Source organism: Callorhinus ursinus, unplaced genomic scaffold (assembly GCF_003265705.2).
Source record: "Callorhinus ursinus isolate GAN/ISIS: 27379988/994484 unplaced genomic scaffold, GSC_fseal_2.0 scaffold53, whole genome shotgun sequence".
Lineage (NCBI taxonomy): Eukaryota > Metazoa > Chordata > Mammalia > Carnivora > Otariidae > Callorhinus > Callorhinus ursinus.
Genome location: NW_027397115.1, coordinates 548,831 through 568,002, shown reverse-complemented (window position 1 = coordinate 568,002; position 19,172 = coordinate 548,831). Strand labels below are relative to the sequence as shown.

The window sequence follows — 19,172 nt, the reverse complement described above, 5'->3', positions numbered from 1 at the left end:
CACAGGTGTTGTCAGAAGGAGGACGTGCGTGCTGTCAGCATGCCTCTGTTGGGAGAGATTTCTGGAAGCTTGTGCCTGGTTTCCCCTGGGCTTCACTCCGCACACCTTTTCCCTTTGCTGATGGTGCTCTGTGGTCTTTTCACTATGATATAGTAAGTCATGGCTGTGCGTCTGACTGTGTCTGGGCCCCTGGTGACTCCCCAAACCTGGAGGTGGTCCTCACGCAAGAGTCACGTGTTTGCTCCCCCGTTAATGACCCGTCTTCCCCGCTCTTGCAGCAGTGATGTGCATAGCACACAGCTCGGTGCCTGGCCGTGCATAGCACATAGTAGGTGCACTATCAACTCTGTGGCCCTACTGTGCACACGAGCGGCAGTTGGTGGCGGGAAACATCTCCTCTCCTGGCCCCATGGAGAGAGCCATCCTCAGAGCTCACAGCAGAGTCTTCCTCCGGGTGGCCTCTGTTCTGACAGAGCCTCTGGCTCCTCCCTAAAGGGGGCACCATGAGGCCCTCGAATCCCCACATTCAGTAGCACTTAACCTTCACAGGGCAGGAGGCAGGCTGGCGGCCTCTTCATATGGGTCTCTGAGTGGCTCCCATGTTCTCCTGAACACGCACCGTATTTTCAGACTGTATCGAATGATTTACATACCGTTTCTACAAGGAAACGTGAATGGGTGTGTGTAGACCGTGGGGCCCTATTCTCCATACCGACCCCATGTTCTGTGTGCGAGTTCCCTGAAAGACACCTGGCAGCCGCCTTTACCGAAGCCATAGTCAGAGTGTCCTCACCTGTCGCTGCACCGCCCTCGGCCCATTCCTCTGGCCACAAACGTGGTCTCTGGGAAGGTGGGCAAGAGTCCCACTGCCTGAGGAGTGTGCATTACAGATTTTGATGGGAGTTCTCTGCCACTTCCCCAAAGAGTAAGAACTAAAAATAGGCTGCACTAGATGAGGTTGCTAAACGAGGTAAGAGCTGTATCTCTCCCCTTGTGAGTGTCTAGTACCACGTAGGAATGGAGCGTTATCCGCCGACTGCGAGTCTCTTTACTGTAATTCTCACTCACTCAGATAACGAGGATGCCGGTAGGGCAGAGGCTTGCTGCAAATTTCTATTTCTATTTTTATTTTAATGGCTTTGTTGTCTGTGCTTTTTTCTATAATCCACAGAAAATCATGGCAAAGTTTTACCTCTGGGTTAAACATTGGGATAATAAAAAGACATACCTCTCTTATTTGTAGATTAAAGGGATCTCCAACTTGGAGAATTACGGTCATGGGTAAAAGTGCCACATACCTTACGCTTCTCACCTGCAATTGGGTTTGCCTGGGAGTCACCCTGGTGTGGAACCAGAGAGAAACCACCGTGAAGTCACCCTGCGGGGACAGTGGTCATCACGCCGGCCAGTGCCAGACTCCAGGCTGAGTGCTGTACTCAGTCTGCTCATCCATCTGCACGTCTGTAGAGGAGCTATGACCCCATTTGACAGATGAGGAGAACCCAGCCTTGGAGAGATCGGATCACTTGCCCAAGGTCACACAGCTGGTGGGGCTACCTTTGAACCTGAGTGGTCTCCTTTGGCCAACTCTGGATTCCCAGCCATTTGCTATCCTGCCTCTCGAAATCTATGCTCTCTCCCGTCTGTTCTGGAAGGCAGTACTAGTTTTTAGTGCCTAATTTGAGAGTCTTTAATGGATGACCCAATTCCAGCTGCACCTTGGAGGTGCCTGCTTTGGAAACAAGGAGGCTGGCGGCAGGAAAGAGCCATGCTCCCCACACGGCACAGTGCGTGCCCTGCAAGGGGGATGGCGGCGGGGGGGGGGAGGGTCCACCATACCCGTCCGCCTCTGCAGCCTCTTCCCTTTATTTGAGCCTTGAGTTGACCTTGGATGTGAGTGCATCTCTCTTCTGTGGTCCTCTATGCAGGGCGGAGGGGTGCAGAGCCGAACAGAGCTGGGAGAAGGACCCCTGGAGTCAGGTGGATGGCTGGTTCCGCCTGCACCGCTGTCTCCCCGCGTGACCTCCCCCATTCTAGTCATGCTGGAGGATGACCCCAGGACCGGTGTCCTCAGCCGCCTGGGAGGATGGAAGAGAGGATGTGTGTATTTGTTTCCTGTGGCTGCTGAAAGAAAGGACGGTGAGCAGCCTAGAGTAATACCCACTTATGTTCACCACCTTCCATGGGTGTGAGTCCGGTGGGCTTGGCTGAGCCCCTGCCCTGGGTCCCGCAGGGCGAGATCAGGGATCTGCAGGTCTGTGCTCCTTACTGGACTCTCTGGGGGAGACTCTGCTTCCTGCTCACGAAGCTGCTTGGCAGGTTTCAGCTCCCAGGCTGTAGGCGGTAGGCCCGAGCTCCCTGTTTTCCTGCTGGCTGTTGGCAGGGATCACTCAGCTTCTGGAGGCCGCTGGTCCCTGGCTTGTGGCTCCTCGAGGCCAACAGTGGGGGCTGACTCCTCCTCACAGCTTCAAGTCCCTCCTCCCTCCCCTCCACCCCATCTCTTCCTCTCCTGCCTTCCCCTCTGTGTTGTGGGGCTCCAATGATTACACGGGGCCATCTGGATCATCCAGGATAATCTCCCCGTCTTCGGGTCTGCTGATTGTAGCCCTGATTCCGTCCACGAAAGCCTTCACAGCAGTGCCTAGAGGAGTGTTTGATTGAGTAACTGGGGGTCAGGAATCCCGGGGGGATTAGCATCCTGCCTTCCACACTTTGGGTAAGTAGATTAGCCCAGGGTCTGGCCCACAGGGAGCTGCTCAGTACGGATGGGGTGAGTGAGGTGACGCCAGTACGTGGGACCACCTTACCCCAGCTGCACGAGTGTGTGGGGGCTGGGCGGCTGAGTCCTGCTTTGAGGAATCCTAACGTTGGAACAAAAACCTCCCTCTAACTTAGCACATAAATCCGTTGTTAATTATCTGTATTTTAATAGTGATGGTGTATAGGATTTTTTCCTTTATTACAGTTGTAGCTGCAAGATACATTTGAATGAGGAGTTGGCAGAATATAGAGTGTATCTGGTTCTGCACACTGCCCTGAATTTCCCCGTCCTCCATGTTGGATGCAGCGGTCCCCATGCACCCCTTTGTCTCCTGGCCCTTCTTGCCTCCCTCCACTTGGCCTTCCACCCAGTGGCCCCATAATGTCCTGAGAGAAGTTAAATCCTGTCTCTGTCCTGTCTGGAGACCCTGTTGAGTTTTTTTGTTCCTCCCTGGATAAAATTCATGCTCCACCCCATGGGTCACGAGGCCCTTTGAGTTCTGGGGCCTCTCTGCCCACCCACTCCCTGCCACCCAGCCCTTTCCCAGCTGCTCAAACTGCCCAACCTCAGGGCCTTTGCACATGCTATTGTCAGGAGCACGCTCCCCGGCCCCCCTGCATAATGCCTTTCACATACTATGAATGAGTGACAAATGAATCAATGCATGAGCAAATCAATCAGTCAAACCCAACACAGGGTCTTATGTTCTCCAGGATGTTTCTCTCAGACCAAGCCTGGTGGATCTGTGTGGTCTCTGGGCCCCTGCCTGGATCTAAATAAAGGACCAGATTCTCGTCCTCACCGTCTCCTGTAGGTCCTAGTGGGAGCCAGGGCCAACCCCACTTGAGATTCTTGCACCTCTGTTCCCTCCTGCTGATAGCCTTCCAGGCCCATTGTCCTAAAACTCTGAGGTTCTCTTTTATGCCACGGCATGAGTAGACACATGGGTCCCCCGAGTAGCCCTGGAAAAGAACCAAGAGGGTCAGAAACTCTCCAGACTCCATTGTGAGACACCAGGAGTAGCTGCTGTACCCCAGGGGCTGACTGAAGTGTCCTCTGCTAAACACAGAAATCAGTGCTGTCCCCCCAGAGGCTGCAGAAATCCCTGGTACTGGTGTGGGATTGGCAGGAGTCTGGTGGGGATGCCGAAGTCTGATTGCCTAAATGATTGCTCCCTCATGTTCGAAGTCCCTGTCGGCCCACCGGCTTGAGAGCTCACGTCAGTTTTAATGAGCGCCGGCCTCTGAAAGAGATCACGGCTTCTATGAAAATACGGACGTTATCAGCATTATTTATGGGTTTGTACAAGTGGATTCTTGGGATTATCACTCCAGCCACGGGACTTAGGATGTATTTTTAAAGTACTACCTATAAACCTAGCGCTACGGATTTTCTGTAATTTATAGATCAGCTCAGTGCTGTGTTTGGACTGTTACAGTGTAAAGCGCTCCGTCTGCCATTTCTATGACAGGGTGTTGGTGATATCAATCTGTTCTACGGTTAAGTCAGTCAGCCCTGCTCTGCCGTCTCCCACGGGAAGAGAAACATTTCTCTTCAGAATATCGATCTGGTGAACATATTAAAATGTACACTTTTTTTGGAGGAAGAATTAAGTGTTTGGGTGACAAAGACCATTAGTTAAACATGAATTACCTTTTCTTAAAAGGCAAAAGAGTGAAATGACCTGACGGTTCCTGCAGCAAGCATAGCTGCAGAACAGGGGTAGAGGTTTGCCCTTTTATTCATCTTTTACGTGACAATCACACAAACGTTTCATGATCTCCTTCTCCCCACACAAATGAGAGCACCTCTGGTGGGGAGTTTGGGTGAGCAGCCGCTCCTGGAGGCAGCCACTTGGGCAGCAGGGGACGGGGCAGCCCAGAACCCCACGTCTAAGCACGTGCAGCGTGATTCTGGCATTTGGCACTGTTGGTATGCAATGTATCCGCTTGCCCTGGAAGTAACCACACACAGATTCATTTCATTAAAAAAAAAAAAAAAAGCCTCTATGTCACACCCCCCAGTTTGGATCTATCCAAGATCAGCCATTAGGCTTTGAGAGACATTAGGTTGTTTTCACTTTATCTGCCTTGTTTGTATCTTCCTGTGCATGTGGGTCCCCGTGGAGTAGATGACAGGGGATGTCTGTGCTGTGTGAGGGACAGGTTGGGTCTCGTCCTGGCAGAGGCAGCCAGCCCTCTTGCTCCAGCATTAGCTGGTCTGTCAGCAAGCCCGATGGGGCCAGGACTGGAGTTGGGTTCTGAGTGTGTTTGCCCATGCAAATGGCTTCAGGCTAGGCTGGGGTCACGGTGAGTTACCGGGCGGGATGGGAGGCATCAGGGATGAGCGGGCACAGCGGAAAGATGCTAGGGGTCTTGTCCTGTCGCTGTCACTTTTTAGCTCTGGGACCTTTGGTAAGTCACACCCTCTCGGGGGCTCACCTTCACGGTTCCTAGAAAGAGGACAGTGATGCCAGCCTCCCAGGATTGTGAATCACGCATGTCAGCTTCTCGGTAAGCCGTATGATTGCAGAAATGCAGTTGTTAAATCTTCTGTCATCATCGTCAAGTCAGTGGCTTTTGGGGGACTGAGAAAGCGGGTAGTCCCTGCGTGTGCCACTGAGGCTGTGCTTGATGTGGTAACAGCCCGAGCTGGGGAGCAGAGGACCTGGGTTCAAATCCTGCCTCTGCTCTCCAGGCAAGTACTAAGCAATTTGCGTCCCACTTGCAAAATGGGAATGTAGGAGGACCTCCCATATTTGGTGACTTTTAGCACTAGCCACATTAGTAAAGTGCTTAGAACGGCACAGACTAAGGTCTACACGTAAAGTAACTGAAAACCCAGGAGCAGTGGCAGGAGTCATAGGAGGTTCGCTCTCTGCACACAAGATCTGGAGGGAGGCCACCTGAGGTCTCTGTCTGCGGTAGCGGGCATGCCATCGTACGTGTGGTACTGCAGGGTCGCGGGCTGGCTGCCGAGGCTGCAGACCCCACAGGACACTCCGAGGCAGGAAGCAGGAGCCCAGCTCTCAGCAACGGTCCCAACAGCAAATGCCTTTTCTGTAAGTGGCCCTCTGGTCTGTAGCAGTGTTTCCCGGAGGCCTCGGAAGCCGGCCCCTCTCTGTTCATCAGCTGGAGACAGGGCGTGCCCCACCTCCCCACCAAACACACGCAGCAAGGGAAATGCATAGGATGTGCAGTGCCTGGAGAAAAGCTCCCCCGAGGGTCATAGCTGTGTGCTGCCCACACACCCCTGGCCCGGATTAGCCAGAGCCCACTGCGCTGTTCTCTGCTTTCCTGTAGGGAGTGCTCTCATCTCTCCCCTGGTTGTGCTTCTTGCCCCAAATCCATCGCCGCCACCTACCTGCTGACCCCTGGCCACCTGCATGTGCGTGGGGCGCCTTAGACAATATCGGAAGTCTTGCCCCAGAGGGTGCGTTGCTATAGCACATATGGAGGTGTCCGGGGTGCTGGGCACTGTGCCCAATGCCCAGACCCAGAGAGTGAGGCTGTCCCCTCACTCAAACACGGGGCACAGGGGCAGTGTGGCAAACCTGAGGCCACCCAGAGGAAGCCATTGAACCCCGTCTCATGCCTGGGTCTTCAGCTCCTGCTTGGAAGGGCTTTGCTGGACAGTCTGAGAGTGGACAGTACTCCTAGGAGGGCTGGGGGCATCGCTGGGAAGTCGAGGGTCTCCCAGGCCAGCTCTGGCTGCCGGCGCCTTTCGGTACGGAGAGCATGGTTGGTAAAACGGAGGGTTTTGTTTTAAAAGAGTTGCATGTGTTTTAAAAAGAGCCCTAGCTGGCTTTGCCTGAAGTACCACCCTGGGCAGCCTTATGGATATGGCTGCAGGGGCAGACCCCATCAAGAATGTGGCCAAAGGGCGGAAGAAACCAAGTGCTAGGCTGAGTCCCCAGGCCAGGTCCAGGAGGCCCCTCGGGGGACGCGTTGGGTGTCGCTTCTCCGGTGGTCAGCAGAGGGCGCCGCTCCCCTCCTTACTGCCGGGCTCTGCTGCGCGAGATGCATTTGGCTGGTCCCTCGCTGGTCCCTTGGCCTCCAGTCCCCACCCTGGGGTTGGCCCTCTTGTCCCTCCTCCCTTGGTTCCCTAAGAGCTTGGACAGAGATGGCGGCTTGAGCTGTGATTTGTAAGGGATTGAGTTTGCTGGCTTGATTCTGTTCCTTTTTTTTTTAAAAAAATTTTAATTCCAGTGTAGCCAACAGACAGACTTACGTAGTTTCAGGTGTACGATATAGTGCTTTAACAATTCTACGCACTACCCAGTGCTCCTTGTGACAAGTGCACTCCTTCGTCCCCAGCCCCCAGCCCCCACCCACCTCCCGCCTCCCCTCTGGAAACCATCAGTGCGTTCTCTGAGGTTGAGTCTGTTTCTTGGTTTCTCTCTCTCTCTCTTTTCTTTAGTTCATTCGTTTTGTTTCTTAAATTCCACATAGGAGTGAAATCTTGCCATTTGCAACGACAGGGGTGGATCTAGAGAGTATCATGCTAATAGAAATAAGCCAGTCGGAGGAAGATGATTCTGTTCCTACAGATGCGGGCCATGGGGAGGCTGAGCCCTCCGCCCTGGAGTCGGGATCTCACGCCCACCATGTGCGTCCCTGCATTAGCTCCGCCAACATGTATTTGCTTCCTGGGTGCCCGTGACATGCCAGGCACGTTCTTGGGTGAGCAGACTTGACCAAGATCCCTGAGCTCATGGTGCTGAAACCCCAGCCGCCCAGATTCTGGGGCTCCTGGAAGCACAAGGGGCGGGGGAAAGAAGCCGGTAGGTGCTGGTGTTACCATCTGAGCGCCTGCTGACTGTAGCCTCATGTTGGTGGCTGGCTGTGCCTCACTGCCCCGCTGCTGTGCCCTCTGGGTGCCTTTTAAGTGTGTTTGGTGGGCAGGCAACGGGGCAAGGGGGTCCTGGGAGAGGCACCATAGGGCGGGGTCAGCACTTGCCACCGGACCCCCGGAATGACCCTCGTGGAGCAGCCAGGCAGGAGTGACCATGCTCATTCTAAGATGAGGTGTCACTGGGGCTGTGGCTGGTAGCAGAGGGTCTGCGGGACCCTGGAGCTCGTGTCCCTTCACGGAAGGAACAGACGGTATCCGTGAGTCTCGGTGGGTGTTGAGCCAAGGCCGCAGGCTCTTCCACATCATGTCTCATGCAGTTCGTCCAAATGGGGCTCCTGGTCTGGCTGCCCCCTTCTGGCCTTTCGGTGACCCTCCCCACCCTGGAGACAGCATTGTGCCCATCTTGTTGTCAGTATCAGATGTGACGGGCACCTTGACGTCCCTGCAGCCCAGATCCAGTTAATCATCAAAGGTCAACAGTCTGGGAGTCACCGGGCCCCCCCCCACGTCCCATCCCCCCATAGCCACTCCCTTGCCAACTTGCTGGGACCACCTTTGCAGCACACGGAATCTGGCCTCGGCACCCCCATGCCCGCCTGGATGGTTGCCGGCCCCCTCGTCCCTCTCCCCTGCCCGAGGTCCCTTCTCCATCAGCAGCCAGTGAGTGAGTTCTGGAGACTCACTTCTGCCATCAGCTGCTTTTCACCATCCTTGGAACAAAATCCAGACTCTAAGGAGCAGCACAAGATACTGCGTGGTCTGTATCCTGCCCCTCTCTCCAGCCTGGCTTGCACCCCAGCCCCTCACTCTGCCTCTTTTTGGGGACTTCAGAGCCCCATGCTGCTCCCACCTCCTGGCCTCTGCCCAGACTGGTCCTTCTGCCTGGGTCCCGCTTCCTCTCTGACTTGTCTGGTTAATCCCCACGGAGCCTTCAGCTTCAGGAGGAGCATCACTTCCTCAGCCCGGGCTCCTCCCTGCCCAGGTGAGGTGTGCCCAGCAATGCGCTCACTGACATCCGTGGACTGACTGATGGCTTAGGTGTGAATCCTGTCTTCTCAAGATCACAAGCTTCACGAAGCCACGGACCAATCAGATTTTGTTCATTGTGATATTCCAGGAAAATCATGTGTTTTGGCACAAAATAGATCTTAATCTGCACACTGTATGAGAATAAAACCAACTCTAGAGACATGTGTGGGTGAGATTGGGCTCCTTGCAGCCCCTTTCCCCTACTTCCTGATGACAGTGGACACTTCCTACACTTCCTGCGCGTCTCTGCCATGCCCAGGGTCACCTATACCATGATGTCCCTCCTGACTGCCCCAGGTAGAGGAAGACCTTCCTTTGGCCTTCACCACTTAGTGTTTGTTGAAGGGACAAATTTAACTGACTTTGGTTCTTTGTAGTTCTTGGAGGCCACTATGTTGGGGTTATCATGGCTGCTGGAGTCAAGAAATAGCTTTGGGTTTTCTGATTAAGGACCAGAAGGGTGACCCCGGACAGGACTTTAGCCTGATTTGAAGCCCTGGGCAGAGACAGGAGAGATTTTAGGTATGGTTACACTCTGCAAAGGTGAGAAGCAAACCCAGTCATCTTCAAATCCAAAGCCCAGCCTAGGTACCTTTATCTGCTGTGTGTGTGTGTTTAAAACAGCTTTATTGCAATAATGTATGTGTCATAAGGTTCACCTGTTTAAAGTATAACATTCAACGGTTTTTAATATATTTACAGTTGTGAAGTCCTCACCATAATCTAACTTTAGAACATTTAGAACATTTCTGTGACCCCAAAAGGAAGCTCTAAACTCAGCACTGTTTCCGCATCCCCCCCAAACTTCTAGCCCAAGGCAAGCACTCATCTGCCTGTCTCTGAAGGCATGTCGCGTAAATGAGATCATGCAGTATGTCCTCCTTTGTGACTGGCTTCTTCCACTTGGAGTAACGTTTCAAGGTCCATTCATATTAGAGCAGGTATCTGTATTCTCTTCCTTTCTAGGGCTGAATAATGTTACAGTGGGTGGGTATGCCACGTTGTATTTATCCATGTATCGGTGGATGGGCTTTGGGGTTGTTTATGTGTTATGCGGCCTTGTTGGTTCCTGTAAGGTTTCCAGCAGGTGCTTACAGGGATCCTGTTGAGGAGGGATAGTTGGTAACGTTCACAAAGATCCCTTGAGGATTCTCGAGGCTGGGACCTCCTGTGGACAGTGGCCTCTGCCACTCATGGGCCAGACCCTCCCAGACTTCCGGCCACTCCTGCTCTGGGGCTGGCTGACTTGGAAGGTCGGTCTCTCCTGAAGGCACTTAGCCAGCAGACTAGTTTCTTTTGACCAGTAGCAGTGGTCACCTTTTTTTTTTCTTTTTTACCTTTAAGCTGTTTTTATCATGGAACATTTCAAAGCCGGAGAAAAATACAACGACAAGCTGCATGTCTCCTCAGCTCTGACAAATCACAATATTTTGCTAAAGCATATTTTTTAAGAAACGAAATCTTGGTTGTCACTCTTGTCTTCTGCCTCTCCACTCCTGGAGCAAATGCCAAGTCTTCTTTCATGTGCTTTTATTTTTTTAAATTATTTTTTATTTTTAAAGATTTTATTTATTTGAGAGAATGAGCACAAGCAGGGGGAGAGGCAGAGGGAGAGGGAGACGCAGGCTTCCCACGGAGCAGGGAGCCCAACTCGGGGCTCCATCCCAGGACCCTGGGATCATGACCTGAGCTGAAGGCAGGTGCTTAACCGACTGAGCCACTCAGGCGCCCCACCATGTGCTTTGGTGTCCTGCCCCTACGTTTCGGGGGGGTAGGTGAATGGCATTGCAGTGAAGACCAACTGAAGAGACTAGAAATTATCTTGGGTGGTGCACGGACAGGCATTTAGGAACATTGGCTCCCTTAAATTTTTTTTTTTCCGTGCTGTGTCCTTCTGGTCGCATTAAGAACATCTCTGTTTGGTCGTGAGCGTTTGAACGCCTGTCCCACCCTTGCTCATCTCCCTTTTCAGTGAAGCTGGAGCCCATAGTGGACCTGGCTGGCGGGTCCCAGTCAGCACTGTAGTCCTTCCTGTAGATGACAGGGAGGCCACCTCTCTGTTGCTGGGGCAGTGGTGAGGGTTTCCTTTAAAATGCATGTAAGTGCCAAGAATTAATTTAAAGGATCATCTTTTTAAAAAGATTTTATTCATTTGAGAGAGGGAGAGAGCACACAAGCAGGTGGAGAGGCAGAGGGAGAGGGAGAAACAGACTCCCCGCAGAGTGGGGAACCCGATGCGGGACTCAGTCCCAGGACCTGGGATCATGACCTGAGCCGAAGGCAGACGCCCAACCATCTGAGCCACCCAGGCGCCCCTGATTTAAAGCAAACTCTTAATGTCAGTAGCAGCACGGGTTCTGAGAGTGGTGGGTGGTCGGCAGATAGCTGGAGGCCCTGGTGCCCCCTTTCTTCTCTGGGACGCTGCCCTGGGCTGCCATCCTCCTGCCACCCGCTGCTCCATCTCTGCCCGCTGCTGACTTTCTCACCTCCGCGTGGGAGGTGTTGATGGTGTGCTTGGTAGGGGGTTCGAAAGCCCACCCGTGGGGCCAGGACTCAGCTTGGCTCTTGGGGGGCTGCCTGAAGACCCACTTGGAGACACCCTGGGCCAGTAGGCCTAGGCCCTGCCAGTTCTGGCTTGTGACCCGGGCAGGCCACTCACCTCTCTGACTTGCCCTCGTGTCTGAGGTGAGGACTCCAGTTGCTCTCACCTCCTCAGGTGCCTTGAGGAAGAAACAATGCCCCGAGTAAAGTGCTCAGCCCAGAGCTGGGCACATCACTATCTGGCACATTTCTATGTGGAAAAAAGTATTTAGGGAAGTGTCCTCCCCGTTCCCTCTTTGTTTCATGGTATTGTCAACTGTAACTGTTTTGGGGGGCATCCCTTGGTTTGTTGGTGATCATTATCAGCTCCACCCTCCCCTCTCATCCTGGACGACCCACTGTGGGGGCTGTTTCTGCATTTGGTCACTGCTGGATTCGTAATGCCTGATGTGGTGCCCAGCATGCACTAGACTCTCTGCGGGCTATTGGAATGAATGAATGAATGAATGAATGCACGCACGCCTGCCTGCTCTGGAGGCTACTGCTGCTGACAGTCCAAAGCTGTGTGTGGAGCGAGCATCCATGTTATTTCCCCACTTCTTGGTTCTGTCCTTGGCCCTTCGTTGGGGTTCATCCAACACTGCCAGGGTGCTCCCCATACCCCCCAGTCCTGCTTTAGGGGCTGACCAAATCTGGAGGAACAGCCCCCGGAAAGTCGCAGGCCCTGCATTGCTGTCGCCAGCCGTGGGACCCCTGGCGAGCCCCACCTCTGATCTGTTTCCTCCTCTGCAGCGGGGCCTGCCCCCTGGAGTTGTCTGAGGGGCTGAGACTGGATCACAGCATGGTAGTGTCTATGCTCGGCCCCTGCACACGGCCAGTCTTCGGCGGGAGCAGCCTCCCGCGGTGTCCCTGGTGAAATGCCCCCTCCTCTGGGCACCTTCCGAGGCCTGGCTCTGTGCCACACCCAATCCTTCCCTGCGCCTTTATTGGGCTTTCCTCTTTTCATTACCTTTCCTGTCCCCCAGGCCTTAGCGGGAGACGCTGGAGCTGCCTGTGCCCCCCCCCCCCGCCCCATGCCGCTATCTGGAATGGTGAGAATTGCTCATTAGCACTTTGGAGGGCACCTCTGTAAGTGGCAGTCCTAGGGGATGTCACCTTCACTGCCTGGCCCATCAACTCCATCTAGACATCTGGGGGAGGCGTCCCTGGAAGGCACCAGGGGCCTGTGCTGCCTGTCTCTTCCCAGGCAGGGGGCTGAGGGCCTGGAGGAAGCAGGGTGGGCAGTGGAGAAGGGGTTAAGGTTGCAGGGATAAAGCTCTGGAGGGCACCCCCCCACCGTGGTGGAGTCTGGGCAGCAGGACCTACTGGCCTCCATATCCCCAAGAGAGGGAGGGCGGGGAGACAAGCTAGCTGCCTGAAGCTGCTGGTGGAGATTAGGCCCTGCCTCCAAGGGAGGCACCCTCAGGGTCTCCTCCCCTGCCACTGGGGAGGGGAGGAAGTGGGACTGGAAGCGTTCATGTTTCTAGAGCTCTGCTGGGGTGGGGGGTAGGCAGTTCATAACTCATGATCAGCCCCCCCACCTCCCTTGGGCAGGCGGCAGGCAGCCCAGGTATATGAGACCCCTCCCCATCACGGCGCTGGCTCTCACTCCCCTCTCTCGTGACGTCATGCTCCTCTCGCACGGCATGATGGGAGAATCCTAATGTTTTCCAACAGATGCTCCAAGAACAGCTTTCAGATTAAAGCAATTGCAAGAGCAAAGATTTTCCTTTTTCCCTTTTTTTTCCCCCGGGGGGGTGGGGGGTGGGGTGGGGGGAGGGAGCGCCCCCAGAAATTCCTGGACATCACCCCCTGCCCCAAGCACGCAATAAACACTGACAAGAAAAAGTTTTTATTTCCTGGTTCAACTTTTTTTTTTTCCTGGAATATAGACTGAAGAATGGGAATAAACACGAATAAATAGCAGAGCGAGGCCGCGCGCGCCGGGATGCGGCTGGCTGCGGCCGCGAGGCCATTGTCTCGCCCTGAAGCCAGCCTGGCCTTGTCGCCCGGCTCCTTCCCTTTCCCTGTCCTTTTTGATTTTCCTTTTTAAAAAGACGCCCCCTCCAGCCCCCTCGCCTGTGACCTTGGCCGCCGCGGATGCTCTGATTCCAGCACCTTGCCCCCGCGCCGGCCAGGCCCATGGCCGCGTCCGAGGACGGGAGCGGCTGCCTCGTGTCGCGGGGCCGCTCGCAGAGTGACCCCAGCGTTCTCACCGACTCCTCGGCCACCTCCTCCGCCGACGCCGGGGAGAACCCAGGTAACCGGGCCGGGCGAGGGCGGCCGGGCAGGTGGGCAGGCCGGGGGGCAGGCGGCGCTGGGCTCGTCCCCGGCGCCGCTCCGCGCCGCGCTCTGCAATCGGGGAGCCGCGCCAGGACCCGGGCGCTCGGGCTCCGCAGTTCGCGTCCCCAGGAACGCGCCCGGGGCGCCGCGGAGCCCTTTGTCCGGAAAAGAACCGATTTCCCGGGCAGAGCCGGGCGCTCCGCATCGGCCCTCCTTGCAGGCTTGTGGGCTCCGCGGTCCCCTCCGAGGGGCTGCCCTGCCTTGGGTGCTGACCAGTTGGGGGAAGAGAGTCAGACCTGTGGCCGCCTCTGCCAGCGCTGGCTCCGAGCTCTGCCTCCCTCCCCGGGGCGGAGGCCCCGGCGGCCCCGGCCCGGCAGGGCAGCGCTCCCGCGGCCGCGGCGCACGGGGGCTTCGGCTGGACGCCCAACTCCGGCGGGGCCTGGCGCACCTGGGCGCGCCCGCCCGCCTCTCGGGACAGGTGTGCCCGGCGGAGCGGCGAGCAGGGAGAAGAAGGGCGTGCGCCAGGACGGAGCCCGGTTTCATTACATTATAAGGACTTTGTCCGCTCCCCCGCCCCCGCGTCAGCGTCGATTGTTTAGGTGATAAACCCGGTTACAAAGGCGTCTATATGGCTTGATTGATTACTTTCCAGAGAGGAAGAAAGGCCTAATAAAGCAGGAGGGGGGTGGGCTGCGCGGGGCCTGTCACCATGGAGACGCAGGAAGCAAAGTGATCATTAAAACCTTTCTCCACCAGAAGGCAATTTTCACTTCACAGAGAGAAGTCTGAGCTTCTGAAATGCAGGGTTCAAAAAAAGAATCAAAGCTGATGTTTTGGTATCAAGGTACTGGACTCAATTTCCTATCTTAGAGAAGCACAGTCCCCTCATAGATGATGTTTCGACCATAAGTTGCCCTTACCTTCCTTAGAAGACTTATTCTCTCTAAATGCACCGGCCCCAGATGGGGACTTGATCACGTTAAACAGTGGGCATCAAAATCAAGATAATCCCCGGGGCTGGGGTGAACGCAGGCTTTGTGGGGAGGGATTCCTTCACTTAACTGGAACACATAGGAGCTTTACTCTCTAACTACAAAGAGGGACCTATTAAAGGCAGCTCTGGGCACGAGGGCCCAATTTGAAATTTTAAACAATAAACCCATGCAAGGCTTGTAAGATTTCTTTGTTAGGACTATTGACACTGTGTCATTTGGTCAAACTAAGGTACCAGCCAGAGGAAATCCCTGGCTTTTCTACATCTGGGAGGGCAAGTTAATTTCCTTGGAGTTTCAGGCAGAGCCTGCCCTAAGCCGACCCTTAAGGCTTTAATTAATCCTTTTATTAGGAATCGGGGATTAAGCCTTCAGCACTCCATGATGGATTGGTTTTCTCTGTGTTGGAGATGCACATCCATGATTGTTCCAATTATGGAAGTTGAGTGGCTCGTCACGAGAGAATCCTCCCCAGCTCCTTTTGTCTCCCTGGCAGTAAAAGGAAGCAAACTTGAAACGGAAATTATGGAGGATTTAGCTTTTTGGCTGTCTGTGAGTTGATGCCTCCGTGGGTGGGAACAGTGGGCTCGGCAGGTGGCTGGTGCCAGTCCACCAGGGAGAGGTGGAAGGGCTTGGGTGCTTACATGATGCCGTGGGAGGGCAAACGCCTGAGTTAGTCTCTGGCTCAGATGGTCAAAATGGGACCCTGAGAGCAGATGTCTGCGGTGAAGAGTCTATAGCATGTATAATTCTGTGAGTGGTAGAACCTTGCTAAAGATACTAAGCAATTAAGTATTTATGGATTGTGTTAAGCAGAGGAGTTCTGGCAGAAAGAGAATCAAAACCTTCAAGTTGGAAGCAGCCCGGGAACTTGAAGCAGGAAGGGTGGACTAGGGGAGCATTTTCTTTTAACAGCCTTGCCTGGTTGGCTTGGCATGCTTGCATACCTCTTTTGATGGGGAACTCATTTCTTTCTGGTGCGGTGCATGCTTTGCTTTGGGCGGACCTATTTAAAAATCCTTCAGATGGCTTATTGGAGGCTGCAGTCCATCAGTCCTGGCGGGATCGTCTCATGGCGTGTGCTGCTGGGGGTTTCAGAGAGCTTGCTGTTTTAGGGCAGTTATCACACTGGTCTGCTCTTTTCTTCAGTAGGGCTGAGAAGTCCCAGCCCTCATCTTGACCTCCCGTCAGGATTTCTTCATTTGTCCTCCTGCTGCTCTCAAGATCTACTCCTGAAAGGTGAAGCTGGTGCACCAGCTGTGGAATAACCCAGTACAAAGTCAAGGAGAAGAGTTGCCTCCTTTCGTCCGGATTCTAGATTTTTATAAAACAGCCCAAGGTTGCATTACCCTCACCCCCCAAATGCATTTTTGTAAGTAGGCTCCATGCCTAGTGCGCCCAGTGTGGGGCTTGAACTCACAGCCCTGAGATCAAGAGTTGGACACTTAACCGACAGAGCCACCCAGGTGTCCCCCCGCCCCCCGAATGTGTTTTTCATGCATCAGTATTCTCTTAGTAAAAACTCAGAACATTCTCGGAAAGATAAACTATCCCTCTGTCACTCTTCAGAGGTTCCCACCGTGATGAGTTTAGAGGAGATCTTCTGGACCTTTCCTGTAGGTTTATAGCTACATGTTCTTGGAAGAAGGCATTAAGAAAACACCGTGTATAAGGTTCTTCAGCTTGTGTTTCTACTCCACACTGGGTCTTGGAGCTCTTGTCACATGGTGTATCTCTAGCTCCCTCTCTTTTAATACCTGCATAGTATGCCAAGGAATAAATTCTTCAGTTTATATAATTGTGTTGTTTCTAGTTTTTGCCCATCACAATCCCCTTGGCTGTGGGTACCCAGGCAAAGTCTCCTTGTGCTCCTGTGTACATTTCCTTTAGGGTGTGTCCCATCTTGTGTGATGTCTGGGTCACAGGGGACCCACATTTTCTTTTTGTGATACTGCACCTTGGAAAATGTACCAACTGACATTCTTTCCAGAATCTCTGAGAGTGCCCTTTCCTCTGATGGCTTGCCAACATCTGAGGTCATCAGTCTCCTTCCCCCCTCCACAAAGAGTGACCAGTGGTGGCTCATTGTGTTAATTTGTGGCTCCTTGATTGCCGGTGAGCTTGAGCAGCTTTTTGTGACCTTATTAGTGCATCAGATCTCTCCGGTGGCCACGTCTGTGGCCATGGGCTGTGTGTCGGGGTGAACGGTGCTCCCCAGGGCCTATCCTCCTAACTCCCTCCATCGCATCATCACTGCGTTAATGATTCTGTCTGCATCTTTGCCACACTCCTCTCTGTGAATCTCTACTCTGTACCCACAGGCATGGCCAGGCCTTCTCCCCAAATTGCGCTTTAAACAAGGGAAGGCAGCACACGCATAACCTTTCCTCCTTCCGAGGAGTTCCTACTCACGGGGACTTGACGTGGTCCCACCTGGAGACTTCCTCCTTGTCCAGCCCGTGCCACCTACTCAGCCTTCTCTGTCTCGTCCCCTGACTGTCCTTGCCCCGTCGCTTGTCCCCCTTTCTGACCCTCCCTTCCCCCGGACTCTGCTGCTTTTCCCTCTCGGGCTCCCTCCTTCCCCAGCTCCTTCCCCTCTTCCCAGCATAGCACACTGGGGGTCCCTGCAGGCCCGTGGCTGCCTTCTTTCTCCATGCCCTGCCCCTCTGGGTGTCTCCTCGGTTCCCCAGTGCAGGACCAGGGACTGGGCTAAGAGTCAACTGGGACTGCCTTTTAAAACGCTTATGCGGGGCCTGGTCGTTTCCCTTTATAAAGATTCTGCTCTGGAGGGCCAACCAGGTGGGGGACCTTTGATTGAGGGCAGGCTTTCTCAGGCTTGGCACTGTGGACGTTTGTGGCCAGTCCCTCTCTGTGGTAGGAGCCGTCCTGCGCACTGTAGGTAGAATGGTTAGCATCCCTGGCCTCTACCCACTAGATGACAGTAGCTCCCCAACCCCTAGTTATGACAGCCAAAAATGTCTTCAGACATCGCCTGGCGTCCCCTGGGGGTAAAATGGCTCAGGTGAGCTCACCTGGGGAGCCCCTGAGTCTAGCACTCAGCCATGGCCTCAGTGTCTCTGCTGACAGCTTCCGTGTGTGCGTGTCCCTGCGTGAGTGTGTGGGGGGCCCTGCCCTGACCTCTCTGACTCCTGAGCTCCGGACCTCTGTGTCTTGCTGTCCTCTTCCCATCCTTCAGGTCTCGGGCTGATGTCACCTCCTCAGAACGCCCTCCTTGTCCACCCGGCTAGATTAAAGGAGATGCCCTGCCCCAACTAGCCCCAATCCCATCCCTCAGCTCTGATTTGCTCGTGGCGCTCCTCTCTGCCTGGGATCTCGGGGTCTGTCATCCATGTGGCGTGTCCCCCTCTCGGCCCAGAGCCCAGCACGGACCTCCCGTGCAGGAGGCTCCAGCGAGCATTTGTGGAATGAATGGATGCAGGCACCAGACACCAGGGTCTTAGCTGACGAGGCTTGTGGCTGGTCAGCTGGACCGGCCCCTGTGGAAAAGCAGCTCAGGTGCAGCCAAAGGGTGGCTGGGGGACCAGCAGCTGCAGCCTTCTGCAGGGGCAGATCCACGTCTAGAGGGAGAGAAGCCATTCAGAGCATCCTGTGTCCTCCTGAGCTGCAGACTGACACACAGACACATCCACCTTCCTCCCTGGGGAGCACTCTTGCTGCTTTCCTTTTCCCTGTCACTGGCCGCTGGGAGCCCCTGCCACCTCCTGGCTGGACCCTCAGTACTGAGTCCCAGGTCTTCTCGTCCCCCTGCCTGGTCCAGCAAGGCAGGGCAGGAAGTTTTCCGAAGTGTAAGCCCCCTCTGGTGTCTCCTTTGCTGCAGCCCCAGGGCCCGGTGGTGATGAGGGAGATGCTCCCTGTTTCTCGCCTGGTGGTTCTTCCACGGCTCCTTGCTCTGGTGCTCCCCTCCCGAGTCCCGAGTCCTGGGGACGTCCCTGTGGCCCCTGGCAGAGTGTCCGTGTGGCTTAATTAGCAGCAGAGCTATGCGGTAATTACCTTGTCAGCTTCTTTGGGCTTATTAAAAAGAAAAGCTGCATGCTTTAAAAAGATACGGAGTTTAAAAACTTAAAGTTTTTTTTTTTTTTTCTGATGGTAAAAGTACTGCACAGAAAAAGATTAGATACTTTTGAAATTTCTGTTCCCCGCCCCCTTCCCACCTGAAAGCCACACAGAAGCCATGAGCAGGGAGGGCTTTGTCGGCATGAGGAGGTCAGCCACCAAGTTCAGGGTCCCGGCTTTCCCCCTCTCCACCCTGCGCCCCTCTTGATCCATTGCCAATTGCCTTCTCTCTGTCACTCTTTGACGTGATCTCACTGATTTATTTGATAACCTAGTTTATTATGTCTCTCCCTCTAGACAACGCTGTCTAGTACCGTAACTAGCGACCTGTGGCCATTAAAATCGGAGTTAAATGCATTAAAATTAAAATTTCCTTCCCTCAGTTGCACTGACCACAGTTTAAGAACTCAACAGCCACATGCGGCTGGTGGCTGCCAAGTTGGATAGTGCAGACTGGAACATTCCATCCCCACAGTGCTGGGCAGCACTGCTCTGGACCGCAAGCCCCCCGAGGGCTGGGCCTTGTCCCGTGTCCTCCTGGTTATGTTACACTTGGCTGTTTCCCAGTGAATGTTTGTTAATTGGTTGAGTTCACCAGA

At 54.4% G+C, this 19,172-nt stretch overlaps 1 protein-coding gene across 3 annotated transcripts in view; it reads left to right on the top strand.

Moving 5' to 3' along the window:
* Positions 1-19,172, top strand: part of PHACTR3 (phosphatase and actin regulator 3) — a 227,879-nt gene that overhangs the window by 7,972 nt on the left and 200,735 nt on the right. The window contains exon 1 of one of the 3 annotated variants that reach the window (XM_073883990.1): positions 12,891-13,484. The exons of 1 other annotated variant lie outside the window; for it this stretch is intronic. In XM_073883990.1, the coding sequence (XP_073740091.1) occupies positions 13,367-13,484 (118 nt within the window). In that variant the 5' untranslated portion in view covers positions 12,891-13,366. Of the gene's footprint in view, positions 1-12,890; positions 13,485-19,172 lie in introns of those variants that run through there. One more of the 3 variants, XM_073883988.1, reaches the window with a different exon arrangement.